This window comes from Natrix helvetica (genome assembly GCF_964273705.1).
Source record: "Natrix helvetica genome assembly, chromosome: 4".
Lineage (NCBI taxonomy): Eukaryota > Metazoa > Chordata > Lepidosauria > Squamata > Natricidae > Natrix > Natrix helvetica.
In genome coordinates, this window is record NC_138550.1 from 32,720,206 (window position 1) to 32,736,877 (window position 16,672).

Genomic DNA, 16,672 nt, shown 5'->3' on the forward strand with positions numbered 1-16,672 from the left:
GACAACGGCAGAGAAATCTCTCTTCATATCCTGCCAAATTCTTTAGCTGATGAGGTCTGTAACACTTGCCCTGCCACCTTCCCAATAGGAAAGACTGATGCGACAGAGATAAGTGGCTAAGATCCTGAGCTTGTTGATCAGAAAGGTTGGCAGTTCAGTGGTTTGAATCCCTAGCGCCACGTAACGGAGTGAGCTCCCTTTACTTGCCCCAGCTTCTGCTAGCAGTTCGAAAGCATGTAAAAATGCAAGTAGAAAAATAGGAACCACCTTTGGTGATCATGTGGTCATGTGGCCGGCACGACTAAAAGCCGAATGCACACCGAAAGCTGTTACTTATTTATTTATTTATTTATTTCGATTTATCAGTTCGCCCCGAGTCCCTTTGTGGAGAGGGGGCGACTGATAAATCGAAATAAATAAATAAGTAAATAAATAACAGCTTTCAGTGTGCATTCGGCTTTTAGTCGTGCCGGCCACATGACCACGGAGACGTCTTCGGACAGCGCTGGCTCTTCGGCTTTGAAACAGAGATGAGCACCGCCTTCCCCCCCCCCCCCGAGAGTTGGGAACGACTAGGAGGGGAACCTTTATCTATGTCATGTTAGCTTTAAAGGTAATAACTCACACCTTGAACTGGAACCAGAAACAAACCAGCACCCAAAGCAGCTCATGCAGCAAAGGTGTTACATGTGTCATCCTTGGGTACCCAAGATTGCTTTGCAACCACATTCTGCACCAATTGATGCTTCAGATATTTTTCAAGGTAGCCCCATGTAAAGCGCATTGCAATGGTCAGACATAAGTGACTGACAGGTTTCCTGATCCAGGAAGAGGCCTATCTGGCATGCCACGCAGGTTGGCAAAAGTCCTCTGCCTCAACTACTGCAGGAGTCATGATTCCAGGAGGACTCCCAGATTATGCACCTGGTCTACCTGAGCCAGTGCAAGCACATCCATGACAAAGATGATAAACCCCTGGATACAGAGGAGCCCACTACTCAGCCATTCTGCCTCACCTGAGTTCAGCAGAAGACTTGTTCCCCACCCAGGCCTCCACAATATGCCAATTTTCTGGTAACACATATATTCATATGCTACAACATACGTAAAGCTATTGCAACAGAAATTGAGCTATCCTTGTGATTTTGATACAATAGGATTTATTATATAATGGTACTTTCATTTTACTGTTTTGTTTTGGCTTTTGCTATAGCTCTTGTATGGTTCTTAGTCTTCAGATTGTTTATAAATTCCATAAATAAATAAGCACATTGTGGATAGAAATGCAGAAAGATGGGCCTTTCTTCAATGTTGAGGTGAGGACTGGTCATCCTGATGTTGATAAGATTTAACAATTATGAATAACAGTGCTTTTTCATCCAATTGTACTAGTTAATGATAGATCTACTGTAGAAGCTGTTATATACATTCCTATGACAACTCCAGTTTCGCCCCGTTTTGTCAGACATCCACAGAAAAATCAGCTGAGGGAAGGCAGAATAGCTGTCCAATGTGTGGATTATTAATACTTGACAAAAGAAGACCAGTGCAGTTGTTTTGACATTTACTGAATAATCCAAGAAACCAATAGTCAGTAATATAAAAAGCTAATATTAAGAGCTTTTCTTAATATCAGCTTTTGTGTGGTCCTTTAAATTTGCTCTTTCACTATGTATGATTCAGCTAACCTTTCTTAATGCTGTGTCCTGGTGAAAAAGCAAAACTAAAGCTTACTTCATGTTGTAATTGGGTACATTACACAAGTTGGATAAATTCTGAAATGCATCACTTTAAAAAATGGAGTTTGCTACATTCTAAATAAGGTCAAAATAGTTAAAATATAGAGCAGTATTTAAGGACCAGTCGGATTTCCCAAGGCTCTAGAGTCCATAAAATCAAAATTATTGGCTAGCCAATGTTGAAAAGTATTACAATATTAACACTCAATCAAACAATTGTAAGGAGTGAAAGGGCAGTTAATGCATCAATTTTAATTTTTCATATGATAAATATAATCCACACAAACGTATCGGTTCGTCACAATTTTTAAAAATGGGAAGAGTCCTGAGATAATTTTTTAAAAAAGAAACATTGATATTCAGGAACTTTTGCATCTGTTTTAAATTATGAATATGAGGCTGATACAGAAACAGCCACTGGTAACTTGTTTGATACTGAGAGACTATATGTAACTTTACTTATCTAAAGGTAATGGCCATAGGAATATTAGCAAACTTAACTCCCATATATTCAGTTTGAAACGTGAGAAAATGTTGCGCACGGTAATCCATTCAGCAATGGAAACATCAGAGGAACCCCTAGACTAAAATCTAAAATGTTTTGAATTAAACAGGACTCTGTAAACCTAAAACAGCCTTTTCAAATTTCGAATGTGAATGTCTCACATGTTGTAATTCATTACTAATAATACTTTAGGAAACCCCTACATGAATGTCAGGATGGCCGAGCGGTCTAAGGCGCTGCGTTCAGGTCGCAGTCTCCTCTGGAGGCGTGGGTTCGAATCCCACTTCTGACAAACTCTCCTTTTGCTTCCTGCCGTGTTTAACACATAGACTTCTTGCAAAGAGCCCGCTGTTTTGCAAATTGGAGCGCGATCGCTTAATTAAAAGCATATCCCAGGTTGCTCTTTAGCATATATACAAACATGAAACAAGCATTCCCTCTATATCCCAAGATACGCAGGAGACACGACGGCCTGACGTAGAGAACTGAGGCCCCCTCGCGCCGGTTTGGCATCGCTTCGTTGAGTGAAGGGAGCAGAATTCAGAGCCAAGATCAGGAGCGCTGAAAACCCGACAAATCTTTCGGAGGGCAACCTGCACGAGCCCCAAGATTTATGTATTTATTTTTTGCAAAGGAGTTCTTGTGAATGCGTTTGCTGGAAAACTTGCTGGCTGTTCTGGCTTCTAGGCTAGGCTCTAATTCCCTTTCACCTTGTGGTTGCTCAAAATTTCTTGAAAAGAATCTTATTCTGCAGAAGCAGAATAAGCTTCTTCAGGCGATCTGCAGTACACCAAATGCTACGACTAGAGAGGCGGGAGAAGAACCCAATCTAGGAAAAGAGACAACAGCCCGAAGATGAGATGTTTAGTTTGATTCTATTTAATTTTTAAAAACGCTGCAAATTGGTTTTCGTTTTTCGGGATTATATTAATAAACTGACTGGCAATTTTAACAATCCGATGAAAATCCAACAAATGGGAGAAATTAAATACATTGTAATGCCCCAAATATGAATATTCCGCTTTGCCTCAGATTGAGTTTTGGATTTTTCACCTGATTCTTTTATTGGGCTTCAGCTCATTCTTTCTGAACAAAAATACTTTGCCCTGAAGTTGCAAAAGCATGTTCTATGTGACGCAGAATGTGTATAACAATAGATACAGTTCAAAACTAAAGCCTTATTTCACCCTGAGACAGACATCATAGGCACCGCTGGGATTCGAACCCAGGATCTCCTGTTTACTAGACAGGCGCTTTAACCAGCTAAGCCACGGCGCCCAAACTTGACCGCCCGTTTTTCCAGAGGACTCTCCAAAGAATAAAATCATTTTAATCTTTTTTTAAAATAATAGGTGGATAAATTACTTCGGAAAAACCTATCTTATAGTCTAGAGTGGCAAATCTATCTTTATTTCCGTATTTTGGTCAGATAAACCCAACCACAATGCTATCATGAACTGATTTCAAACAGACTTTATCTTTACAGTTGTCAGTTTAAAAAAAAACCCAGAGCACTGCTTTTTTCTTATCATTTTGTCATATATTGAACAAAAAAGATTATGAACTGATTTTGCTAAATTCTTGTGTTTTCTTTAAGTACACAGAATCTTGCTAACGCACTCTAGACTTCTCTGAAGATATAATGTTGGCGGCATTACCCTTGTTAAACAACATACAATGTAAAACTCCCTTTACAGTTCTTTTTGGCTTTAAGGAGTGCCAAAGGAAAGAAAAAATACAATATTGTTCAAAGCACAGATAGTAAGTTCAGATACTGCCACTTTACACCTAATTTTGAGGTAAGACTGCTAGAAAGAAGTTCCAAGTTGCTCATAAGGAGAACATGAACAACCGGCCGCAAAACTAGACTCAAAAACACACATAAAGTAAAAACTATCTTTTTGCAATGTTTTGACTAATTTTACTTCAGAGATAGCTGTTGTCCCTCAGTTCTAGCAGGTTGCCCTTTCCAGCTCCTACAACAGAGTTTCTCAATCCTAGCAACAAAATCTGTCCTCGGGAATTCTGGGATTTCATGAGTTAAGAAAGGGATTTTTAAACTACCGTATTGGCCTCAGTTGAGACTTAGAATAGTTAACTGGACATCTTATTTTCTCCAACAGGTTTATCAAATACACTAGAGTGGCATGCATACCAGTGGTGGGTTGCAAATATTTTTACTATTGGTTCGGGTGTGCTCTCATGCATGCTCGCGCATGCGCACACTTCTGGGCATGCCTCCCGCCGCCCCTACTACACGTTTGGCTGAACCGGGTCGAACTGAGAGCAAGCCACCACTGATGCACACATATATAATAGAATATCATTGTCATATTTTATATTGTCTTTATCACCAATCAGAATTCATAAGGCACACCTAGTGCATTTTGTTTGGCCTACACACAGTGTGTATATTGCACTGCGGTTTAGGACTTGTTGCAGACTCAGCCAGCAATTCATGGTTAATAAAATTATGGTCAGAAATGGAAAGATATTTCAGTATAAACAGAAACTCAGTGTTTCAGCTTCTGCAATCTAGGGCAAAACTGTGCACACCTCCAAAATCCAGACAAAAGTATTTTGACAATTAAAATATTTAACTATTGGCTGAAGAGCCTATGAATGATTGCCTAAACTAGATTACCTAAACTATGCTTTGAAGAATAAACTTTCAACTAATCCTCTCGCATATTTGAGCTGTCTGTACTATAAACACCATTCTACAATATGGATTTTCTTTTCAGCTTCCAGTTCAAACATGAAATTGTGAAAGAGGATGAACATGTTTTTTCTCTGTGGTGGCTCCCTTCTTTTGGAATATCATCCTTGCAGATGATATACTGGCCCACACTTCAACACTCTTCCGTAATGCCCTCAAGCCAATGAGCCTGGGGAACCCAGAGTGGGATGGGGCCCACGTGTCCATTTAAATGAGGTCTGAGGAAAGCACAAACGTAACATTTAAGATGTTAATGTGAGAAAAAAGTCAAAAGATCATTTGGAGCTCAAGGGAGACAAACGTACTAATTAGTTCTAACAAGTTTTGTCTTATCAAAAGTCAAACTCCATAATCCTCTCCTGACCCGGAGAATAAACATTTTTTTTAATCTTTTCAGTTTAGCAATGTTGGAAGCTGTGAATCAATCTATAGCGCAATAGGATACATTCCAGTCTGCAATGGTTTGATCACTTAAAAGAAAGGAAACAATAATCAAACTATAAAATAACTCAGTAAAATAACTCAATAACCCGATAGATAGATAGATAGATAGATAGATAGATAGATAGATGGATGGATGGATGGATGGATGGATGGATGGATGGATGGATGGATGGATGGATGGATGGATGGATAGATAGATAGATAGATAGATAGATAGATAGATAGATAGATAGATAGATAGAGATGGATAGATGGATAGATGGATAGATAGATAGATAGATAGATAGATAGATAGATAGATAGATAGATAGATAGATAGATAGATAGATAGATGAGAGATAGATGAGAGATAGAGATAGAGATAGATAGAGGTAGATATAGATATAGATATCTTTACAGACTGTAAACTGTACTCAGTGGTCAGGAACAATTGCTTAAAATCTAGGAAATCGTGAGACCCACAGAATAAATTATACTGTTTGCAGAGAATGAACTTGGATTACTAAAAGAGCTGTATCTGTCACACTAAAGATCCAAAAAAGAATGAACCATTTAAACTCAGTTTGATTACAGGGTTGAAGATATATTGTGACAATTGCCTGTGCGCGCGCGCGTGTGTGTGTGTGTGTTGGTATGGTCAAATAATTAATTTTAAAAACTGCTTGAATTAAAAACTTTTAGTTTTCCTTCACAGTGAAAATATTTCTATGAATTCTAGTTTGGAGAAGCTCTTGAACATATTTAAGTAAAACGTTTGCCTTCCTAATGAAAAATAGCTGTGTTAAATAGTAATCTGAAGACATTTAAAACAATCTCATTTTAGAATTGATTTTCTGAACGAGATAAATTTTACAACCTAGTATCGCATCGGGCCGGTTAGCTCAGTTGGTTAGAGCGTGGTGCTAATAACGCCAAGGTCGCGGGTTCGATCCCCGTACGGGCCAAACCTTTTTTGTTTTTTGGAAGGAAAAAACATTTTTTTCGCATTTTCTCACGTTATTCAAGTTTGCTGTCCAGTATATCATTTAGGTTTTTGCAGAGATTTCAAATAGCCCTCTGTATCAGGTTCATAGTGTACAGCATCTGAATTGTGCATTCTGAATCCCCTTTCCTGCCTATTTAAAGTGGGGGGGGGGGGGAAACCTCACGTTTTGTTCCACCGAAGAAGGAATCATTACAGAAAAGTTCGAAGTTAGTTTTAACATTGTTCTATCCTATTTATTAAATGGGACATTAATTTAGAAGGCCGAGAAAAATTAAAGACTGCCGTGACTCGGATTCGAACCGAGGTTGCTGCGGCCACAACGCAGAGTACTAACCACTATACGATCACGGCGCGCCACTGGAGAACCGATGAGCGAGCTTGGTAAAGTGATATATAGCAGACTTGCTAAAACAACCACTAACAATGAAACTGAAGCCTATTTGTTATCTCTCCTTTCCGAAATACTTTCTCTGGAACTTTAAAACTCTCTTGCTTTATTTTTGGTTTTTAATCAGCAGAATAAAAGAGGGGAAAAAAAGAGAAGGTTAACCAGCAAAGGGGAGCAAAGGAGAGAGAACCAGCGGGCAAGATTCGGTTTCTTCTTCCCACGTGCTGAGTCTTGAGCAACCCGAGGCCGGGGGAGCGAGCGCGGCTTTTCAAACCGAGGCAGCTTTCTTCTGCCACGTTTCAAGGAACGAAAAAAAGACCCTATAACTTCAGAAAGGCATATCCATCAATGTTGGCCTTTTAAATTCGGGTATTAAACAGCGGACTGAATTCAAAGTTCCAGTGGTCGAGGGACAGGCTGTCTCAGCTGAGCTCTCGCTTCCGCAGCTCGGTGGAGCTTATGGGAAGTGAAATTTGCTGTTATACAAAGTTTTCAGCCAGAGGTCTTCAGTTTGAACTTTAAGACTTGTGAACTTCAACATAGCTGGCTGTAGAATTCTGGGAGTCGAAGTCCACAAGTCTTAAAGTTGCCAAGTTTGGGGTTGTAAGCAAATGCATTAGGAATACGGATGAAATGGATTTAATACGGAGCGTGTCTCCCCCTCTGCTTCTTGTGTACAGCGGGCTAAGTATAAACTGCCCCGTTCTTTGCAGACTTCGCACTAGCAAGACATCCTCAAGCCAACATTTTAATAGAATAGAATAACAGAGTTGGAAGGGACCTTGGAGGTCTTCTAGTACAACCCCCTGCCTAGACAGGAAACCCTACACCACTTCAGACAAATGGCTATCTTCTTAAAAACTTCCAGTGTTGCAGCATTGATAACTTCTGAAGGCAAGCTGATTAATTGTTCTAACTGTCAGGAAGTTTCTCCTTAGTTCTAAGTTGCTTCTCTCCTTGATTAGTTTCCACCCATTGCTTCTTGCTCTCAGGTGCCTTGGAGAATAGTTTGACTCCCTCTTCTTTGCAGCAGCCCCTGAGATATTGGAACACTGCTATCATGTCTCCCTAAATTCTTCTTTTCATTAAACTGGATATACTCAATTCCAGCAACCATTTTTCATATGTTTTAGCCCCCAGTCCCCAAATCATCTTTGTGGCTCTTCTCTGCACTCTTTCTAGAGTCTCGACATCTTTTTTACATTGTGGCGACCAAAACTGGATGCAGTATTCCAAATGTGGCCTTAACAAGCATTATAAAGTGGTATTAAAACTTCACGTGATCTTGATTCTCTTCCTCTGTTTGTGCAGCCTAGAACGGTGTTGGCTTTTTTGGCAGCTGCTGCACACTGCTGGTTCATATGTCCACCAGGTTGTCCAATGGGTTGGAGGATTTGGGAAAAGCGCCGAAATTGAATTCCTGATGCTTTATGTAGGTTTTATCATGCCTCAAATTTTATATGTTATACATGATGACTTCTAAGAATGGGCTTCTTAGACTTGAGATACTGCATTGCCCTTGAAATGACACATGATTATGGGTTGCTCTCCATGGATAAAACGAAGCATTTATTTGAGGCTGGGAGTACTCATAGGTCTAAACTTGACTATAATTCTCAAAGCAACATACCAAATTTGGAAGATATCACGTTAAGTTCTCAACAGCCCAAAGTCTGAAAAGACCCAAGTAGTCATGTTAGTTTGATTCTGCTGGGGACTTTTGACTTTAATTGAAATGAAGCTTATTGGAGAATCTTGGAACAATCATTGTTTCTGATCCCTAGATCAGATCTTCCCTAGATCGAAATTAATTTTATAGGATAAAACAAGGGAAGAACCCTGTTGAATCTTCATGGATGGACATGAGGGATAGAAGGTTGCAACTGTGAGAAGAACTATGTGAGCCAAAGAAAAGAAAAGGAAAGAAAGAAAGAAAGAAAGAAAGAAAGAAAGAAAGAGGAAAGAAAAAGGAAAGAAAACTATCAACCAAACTGCACAAACACCGCCTGGCCATCAAGAGACATGATGACCCTCTATCCCTCATGGCTGTCCACGAAGACTCAAAAGGACACAAATTCGATCAAACCGGGACTACAGTTGTAACCCAAGCGAAGTCGAGGAGAGAAAGTTTAGTTTAGTTTAGTTTATTGTCGTTGCACATCATACAACGAAATTAAATGCCATCTTCAGTGTACATTATAAGTATAAAAATTAAAACACAAACACACATCCTTCACATGCTATATAATTGAAATTGAAAACCCGATATTGCATTAATATTGCATTATACTGAAGAATTCAATATAGTTACTGCCCTGGAATAGAAGCTATTTGTCCTTGTTTTTATTATCCTGTACCGTCTGCCAGATGGTTAATAGTTCAAAAAAAGGGTGCCCAGGATGAGATGGATCTTTAAGAATGTTTTTAACTTTCTTAAGGCAGTGAGAGATATAAAGCTCTTCCAAAGAGGGGAGAGGGCAACCAGTGATCCCCTGGGCAATGACATTGACCCTCTGGAATGCTGTCCTATCTGCCACTGTGCAATTGGCAAAGGGAATTCCCGGAAGCCTGGTTTTCCACCAATAAACACATTGCAATCAACCCAATTTACCAACCACTCAGAATGAAAAAACAATATCAACCACACAATCTGGAAGGCAACATTTAGAGATCAGCGAACAGCCACGCTGCAAACAAAGTTATAACTCGACAGATCACAAGAAACCAGACCACATCACACGCAGCCCAGCCGATCAAATCAACTGGAAACCAGACCATGACCACATCAGAAGAAATCTGAACAACAACACCAGCACTAATTTACATCACACAGATGGTACTTAAAACCAAGGACTATGACAGCCAATCACACAGCCCGAAATCAGACCAGGACTCAGAAAAGTATTTAAAGGCCAGGGCTTCCCCCAGACAAACACAATCCAAAGTGCACTGAAGATGTCTCCTTGAATGGAGGCTGAGGCCGTCATGGAAAAAAACAAAGTGCTCCTAGATAAAACCGATGACATCACACGGGATACACAAGACACGGGAGGTGCCGGAGCCTTGCCGGTGGGGGGAGAAGAGGCAACACTGAGAAAACTTAGATCACAAAAGTGAATTAGAAAAATAATGCAATTGCTAACACAGGGAATTTTTTCTGTTTGATGTAAAATAGATTGAAATCACTTGAAGATATAAGATAAAAATATGCTGTCAAAATATTGCTAAGTAGTAATTATATAATGTATTAATAAGTGAAAGTTATGAGAATATACCCAGATTGTGTAATAGAAGCCTGTCTCCAGCCTCAGTGTTTTGGCTTGCTGGGTGACTGTCAAGTTTACTGATGGCAAGAAATAGGAACAAAGCAAGGTAAATAGGCTTTGGATTATCACAGCACTATCTTCTTTATCCGTAATGCCAGGTAAATCCCAATGCCATGTAGAGTGCAGTTTCTAAAAACATTTTCAGATCAATGGTACAAACCTAATGGTTATTACAACAGCTGATTTTGGGGCATCCTTTTACTTCCCATTCTTTGTGTTTTGTCAATTCTTCCTGAGTGAGAGGTCTGAAAACCATTGGATGCTTGCAGATATTTGGCTCCTAAGCAGTGGTGGGTTGCAGCAGGTACGCCAGAGTATGGGCGTACCAGAGCCAGCCCGGAGCCCCGGATACCATTCTGGTACAGTGCTCCGGAGGGTCCATCCACCTGCCCGCCCGAGCTCCTTACCTGTTTTAAGGTTTAATACAATACAATAGCTTCTGTGCTTCCGCACACACACATGGCGAGAAGAGCACCTGCGCGACGCTTCGCGGAGCAGCTGGAGCGTTGTGGAGGCGCTGACGCATACGTGCACTGTGCGTCCATGACGCCACCACTGAAACCCACCACTGGTTATTGAAACCCACCACTGGTCTCAAGTAATTGAATTTATTAATGGTGTGATGTGTAACTGAAGCTAAGATTTTGTTTACACAACAGTTAACATATTTAAACTTTGCCTATTATTTGATTATAATGTTGAACAAGTTACAGAATCACTTAAGTTAGAAGAGCCATTTAGGCCACTGAATTTAGCCATTTAGCTCCATGTGTGGTGTAGAAATACACATAATATCTCCAGCATGAGAGATTATTCAGCCCAGCCACTATTTGAAAGCACCCAACAAAGGGCAGCACACTATCCTCCTATAAATGATTCCCCTCCCAAATTGATATTATAGTTAAGAATTTTTCTCAACTTTTATGCGGCATCAGTCATTCATTATTTTATGGTCTGAAGTCTAGAGTGATAGTTAAATTTTTCAACATGAATTGAAATACTTTATCAGAAATGTTTGCACTACAATGCTTGAAATAAAAATGTTACACAAATGTGTTTGTAGATCCAAATCTTTTATTCCGTTTTGGTTTTACAATACAGAAAAAATAAAGATCCCACTATCAAAAATAATGTTTCAGCAACATATTGTGACAGTACAGAAAACATTTTCAATTTTGCAAAATTCTGACATAAAATTAAAAGCAAAATTTGAGAAAATCCTTATCTTTTTTCAAAATTGAAACACAATTTTTAAAATGTTGCTTCAAATCAGAGGTCTAAAAATTTAAAAGTAATCATGTTAATGCCTCCTGCATATTTATTAACAGCACAGAACATGATGCTGGAACGAGCATGTCAAACTAAAGGAACATCTGATCAAAAAGAATATTTGTAGCCCAGATTTGAACTGGGGCTCCCTGGTTCTCTCTGAGCTAGATGGTTTTCTTTTGGACATTTCGTTACCAAACTAGATAACATCATCAGTGTACTGATGCCCAGAAGTGATGTTACTGGATCTAATTTGGTAATGAAATGTCTGTAAGAAAACCACCAAGGATCCCACAGTAAGGAACATCTTTAGCACACTAACTGGGATTTTACCAATCATATTAAAGCATTCTCTGCAACAGCTTGAAATGCCTGTTTGTCTGTAATATAGTCCTAGATTTCTATTTTCTGCACCAATAAACACTGACTAAAGTTTAAAGATGCACACAAATAATGAAGTAATAGTATGAAAAAGTTGTTTTTCACTTTTATTATTCTTTGCCAATATTCAAAACACAAAGTTGAACTTAAACTTAAGCACAGTGGTTTAGATTCAAAGGTATCTTTCAGAAGCAGGAACATCTTCACTTCCCCATTCTAATGCAGCCCATTATCTCCTTAGAAGCAGACCAGGGTGAACCCAGGAGGCTTGCTGAGAAGTAATCTGGTTACTCCAGCTGTGATGTGAGTTTTACATTTCTCTAAACCATTGTTAATATATAGCAGTTTGCAATTCCATCCAGTACTCCTGCAAAGTCTTTTTATTGACTTGTTTTCAAAAAAATATTAATGGGATTAGCTGGGAATTTAAGTCTTTGTTGACAAAAATGTAAAAAGTTGGCCAAAATTAAGCATCAGATTATCTTTGTTCCCCAGAAACTTGTTTCTGTCCTTCCCGTTACTTAATTCTTAAAACTTTAATTTGGACTATTCCAGTACATAGCTTACTGAAGGAAACACTTCTCTATGACTGTCTCAGCAAAGATCCTATGTTTGTGCGCGTACATGCAGATACTTTATGTAGAATTTATTCTTAGTTTGGTATAGGACTCTTACCTTCTCCCAAACATGTTTGCTGAGAAACATATTTCAAAAGAGTATATGAGAAAAATATTGGTAACCTGAGGTACAATCCCGCCTTATACTCTTCCTGAATTTAAGTTCCAGTGTGTTCAACTATTCAAACATTATGGATGTACACTTTTATGAATCAATATCAAAATTACCTACAGAAGTGTAATTTGTTTCATTAAAAACTCTGTACCGGGTGATGTACAAATGCAAAACCAGGAGTTTGGGACCCTGATAACAGGCTGGGCTGCATTTCATCTGCAGTCAAGAACTATGCTACTAAGATAATTTATCCACCTGTTCCACCATAACTGATAGTAGCCAATACAGACTCTCTTTTTTTGCAATGTAACAGATGATCACAAGTCAAATGGACTAGCATTTCAGATTAAATTACAAAAATCATTCTACTGGAAAGTAATTGGCAAGAAGTCAGAAATACCGCAGGGAATGGAAGGCTGAACTGAGTCTGTCAACAATTGTTTCTTTTGTGAAAAGTAAGACAGTGTGTTAAATCCCTGAAATCCCTGAAAGAGGGACATGTAGTCTACACCTCAGTAACTTGCAGCACTTCACTACAGTCTGTTGTTCAGTGCATTTCCTCTTGCCTTACTAGATCTTTACAGTTACACTAATACAAATGACTAAGAATCAACAAATACCAATAGGTGGGTTCTAAGAGAACATTCACAGGGGATAGAACTATTCCTAAGGCATGAGGTGAAAGAATAGATAAACATTCATTAACTGCCATGCGGTGACAGGTGGATTTGGGAGTGGGCAGCAGAACAAATCCTTTCCTCATGACTGAACATGGCCAGCATTCTATTCACTGTGCCCAGTCTTTGGGATGGCGCAAAACTTCTAGGATTTCTGCTTCCTTGGAATTCTCTGGTGGTGAATGCATATACTCCCATCTGAAAAGTGGATATGTGCAAAACAGCTGTTAGTACTTTTCTCCCCATACACTATTTACAATGTCAGCGTTTAAAATCCAAAGCAAATATATATATATGTATATTCTGTCTATTTCATACTTACCTTACTGTGAATTTACCCATGAAACACTGTAAAGCTTACCCAATAAAAATCTGTATTGCAGAGGAAAGGATTTGCTTTCTATTATTTTCCCTAAAATATCAAGACACAATTTCAAAAACAATCTGCAGCTGAGCTTGAAAGAAAAGGCAAAACAGGCTATGCAGGTAAGACAAAAATGGGAAATTTCCAGAATGTCCTATTTTCATTTATGTCTCTTGAATATTCTCCAACTTGGCCACAACATATTTCACTGCCTTCTGTTATTCAGAAATAATTGCAGCTTCTCTTAGAACCAGTAATTACATTACTCACTGGAAAAAAGTGAATTTGGATAAGGCATGCTGAATACAAAGACTCCTACCTGGTGGTCTCTCTCTCCCTTTCTTTTTCAATTTAATGCCCATTTTAGTTGTTTCCTGTTGTTGCTTTCATCTCCTTTTCTCTCTGGTCTTACCACACAGTGACTTATTTATTTATAAGACTTATATGGCTGCCTGTCAATGTTCCCTCTAATTTTTTTTCAGTGTGCGCGGAAAAATACAGTGTTTGAGCGGCACATTTTCATCCCTGAGCACCTGATTTTTTTTTAGCGATAATTGCCATCAGAGCAGATGTTGGGGAGGGGGGCAAGGAGGAAAAGGGTCCCCTCCCTCTCCCTCAGATCCCCAGGAAGGAAGGAAGGAAGGGAAGGGAGGGGGAGGGAAAGGAAAGGAAAAAGGAAAGGAAATGGAAAAGAAGGAAAGGAAAAAGGAAAGGAAAAGAGAAAGGAAAGGAAATGGGAAAGAAGAAAGGAAAGGATGAAGAAGGGAGGGAAAGGGAAGGGAAAAGAAAAAAGGGAAAAGGAAATAAGGAAAGGGAAAGGAATGGAAAAGACAAAAGAAAGGAAATGGAAAAGAAGGAAAGGAAAAAGGAAAGGAAATGGGAAAGTAGAAAGGAAAGGATGAAGAAGGGAGGGAAAGGGAAGGGAAAAGAAAAAAGAAGGGAAAAGAGAAACAAAAGGAAAAGAGAAAGGAAAGGAGAAAGGAAAGGAAATGGCAAAGAAGGAAAAGGAAAGGAAAGGAAAAAGGAAAGGAAATGGGAAAGAAGAAAGGAAAGTAAAAGAGAAAGGAAAAAGGAAAGGAAATGGCAAAGAAGGAAAGGAAAAGGGAAAGGAAAGGAAAAGAGAAAGGAAAGGAGAAAGGAAAGGAAATGGCAAAGAAGGAAAGGAAAAAGGAAAGGAAAGGAAAAGAGAAAGGAAAGGAGAAAGGAAAGGAAATGGCAAAGAAGGAAAGGAAAAAGGAAAGGAAAGGAAAAGAGAAAGGAAAGGAGAAAGGAAAAGAAATGGCAAAGAAGGAAAGGAAAAAGGAAAGGAAAGGAAAAGAGAAAGGAAAGGAGAAAGGAAAGGAAATGGCAAAGAAGGAAAAGGAAAGGAAAGGAAAAAGGAAAGGAAAAGAGAAAGGAAAGGAGAAAGGAAAGGAAATGGAAAAGAAGGAAAGGAAAAAGGAAAGGAAATGGGAAAGTAGAAAGGAAAGGATGAAGAAGGGAGGGAAAGGGAAGGGAAAAGAAAAAAGAAGGGAAAAGAGAAACAAAAGGAAAAGAGAAAGGAAAGGAGAAAGGAAAGGAAATGGCAAAGAAGGAAAGGAAAAAGGAAAGGAAAGGAAAAGAGAAAGGAAAGGAGAAAGGAAAGGAAATGGCAAAGAAGGAAAGGAAAAAGGAAAGGAAAGGAAAAGAGAAAGGAAAGGAGAAAGGAAAGGAAATGGAAAAGAAGGAAAGGAAAAAGGAAAGGAAATGGGAAAGTAGAAAGGAAAGGATGAAGAAGGGAGGGAAAGGGAAGGGAAAAGAAAAAAGAAGGGAAAAGAGAAACAAAAGGAAAAGAGAAAGGAAAGGAGAAAGGAAAGGAAATGGCAAAGAAGGAAAAGGAAAGGAAAGGAAAAAGGAAAGGAAATGGGAAAGAAGAAAGGAAAGTAAAAGAGAAAGGAAAAAGGAAAGGAAATGGCAAAGAAGGAAAGGAAAAAGGAAAGGAAAGGAAAAGAGAAAGGAAAGGAGAAAGGAAAGGAAATGGCAAAGAAGGAAAGGAAAAAGGAAAGGAAAGGAAAAGAGAAAGGAAAGGAGAAAGGAAAGGAAATGGCAAAGAAGGAAAGGAAAAAGGAAAGGAAAGGAAAAGAGAAAGGAAAGGAGAAAGGAAAGGAAATGGCAAAGAAGGAAAGGAAAAAGGAAAGGAAAGGAAAAGAGAAAGGAAAGGAGAAAGGAAAGGAAATGGCAAAGAAGGAAAGGAAAAAGGAAAGGAAAGGAAAAGAGAAAGGAAAGGAGAAAGGAAAGGAAATGGCAAAGAAGGAAAGGAAAAAGGAAAGGAAAGGAAAAGAGAAAGGAAAGGAGAAAGGAAAGGAAATGGCAAAGAAGGAAAGGAAAAAGGAAAGGAAAGGAAAAGAGAAAGGAAAGGAGAAAGGAAAGGAAATGGCAAAGAAGGAAAGGAAAAAGGAAAGGAAAGGAAAAGAGAAAGGAAAGGAGAAAGGAAAGGAAATGGCAAAGAAGGAAAAGGAAAGGAAAGGAAAAGGAAAGGAAAAGAGAAAGGAAAGGAGAAAGGAAAGGAAATGGAAAAGAAGGAAAGGAAAAAGGAAAGGAAATGGGAAAGTAGAAAGGAAAGGATGAAGAAGGGAGGGAAAGGGAAGGGAAAAGAAAAAAGAAGGGAAAAGAGAAACAAAAGGAAAAGAGAAAGGAAAGGAGAAAGGAAAGGAAATGGCAAAGAAGGAAAGGAAAAAGGAAAGGAAAGGAAAAGAGAAAGGAAAGGAGAAAGGAAAGGAAATGGCAAAGAAGGAAAGGAAAAAGGAAAGGAAAGGAAAAGAAGAAAGGAAAGGAGAAAGGAAAGGAAATGGAAAAGAAGGAAAGGAAAAAGGAAAGGAAATGGGAAAGTAGAAAGGAAAGGATGAAGAAGGGAGGGAAAGGGAAGGGAAAAGAAAAAGAAGGGAAAAGAGAAACAAAAGGAAAAGAGAAAGGAAAGGAGAAAGGAAAGGAAATGGCAAAGAAAGAAAAGGAAAGGAAAGGAAAAAGGAAAGGAAATGGGAAAGAAGAAAGGAAAGTAAAAGAGAAAGGAAAAAGGAAAGGAAATGGCAAAGAAGGAAAGGAAAAAGGAAAGGAAAGAAAAGAGAAAGGAAAGGAGAAAGGAAAGGAAATGGCAAAGAAGGAAAGGAAAAGGAAAGAAAGAAAAG

The 16,672-nt window shown here is 38.9% G+C and overlaps 1 protein-coding gene across 1 annotated transcript in view; it reads right to left on the minus strand.

Moving 5' to 3' along the window:
• Nucleotides 1-11,162: 11,162 nt before the first annotated feature.
• The window catches only part of CPOX (coproporphyrinogen oxidase), a 16,227-nt gene continuing 10,717 nt past the window's right edge, over nucleotides 11,163-16,672 (minus strand). The window contains exon 7 of the mRNA XM_081952728.1: nucleotides 11,163-13,363. Within this exon, the coding sequence (XP_081808854.1) occupies nucleotides 13,276-13,363 (88 nt within the window). The 3' untranslated portion in view covers nucleotides 11,163-13,275. The remainder of the gene's footprint in view (nucleotides 13,364-16,672) is intronic.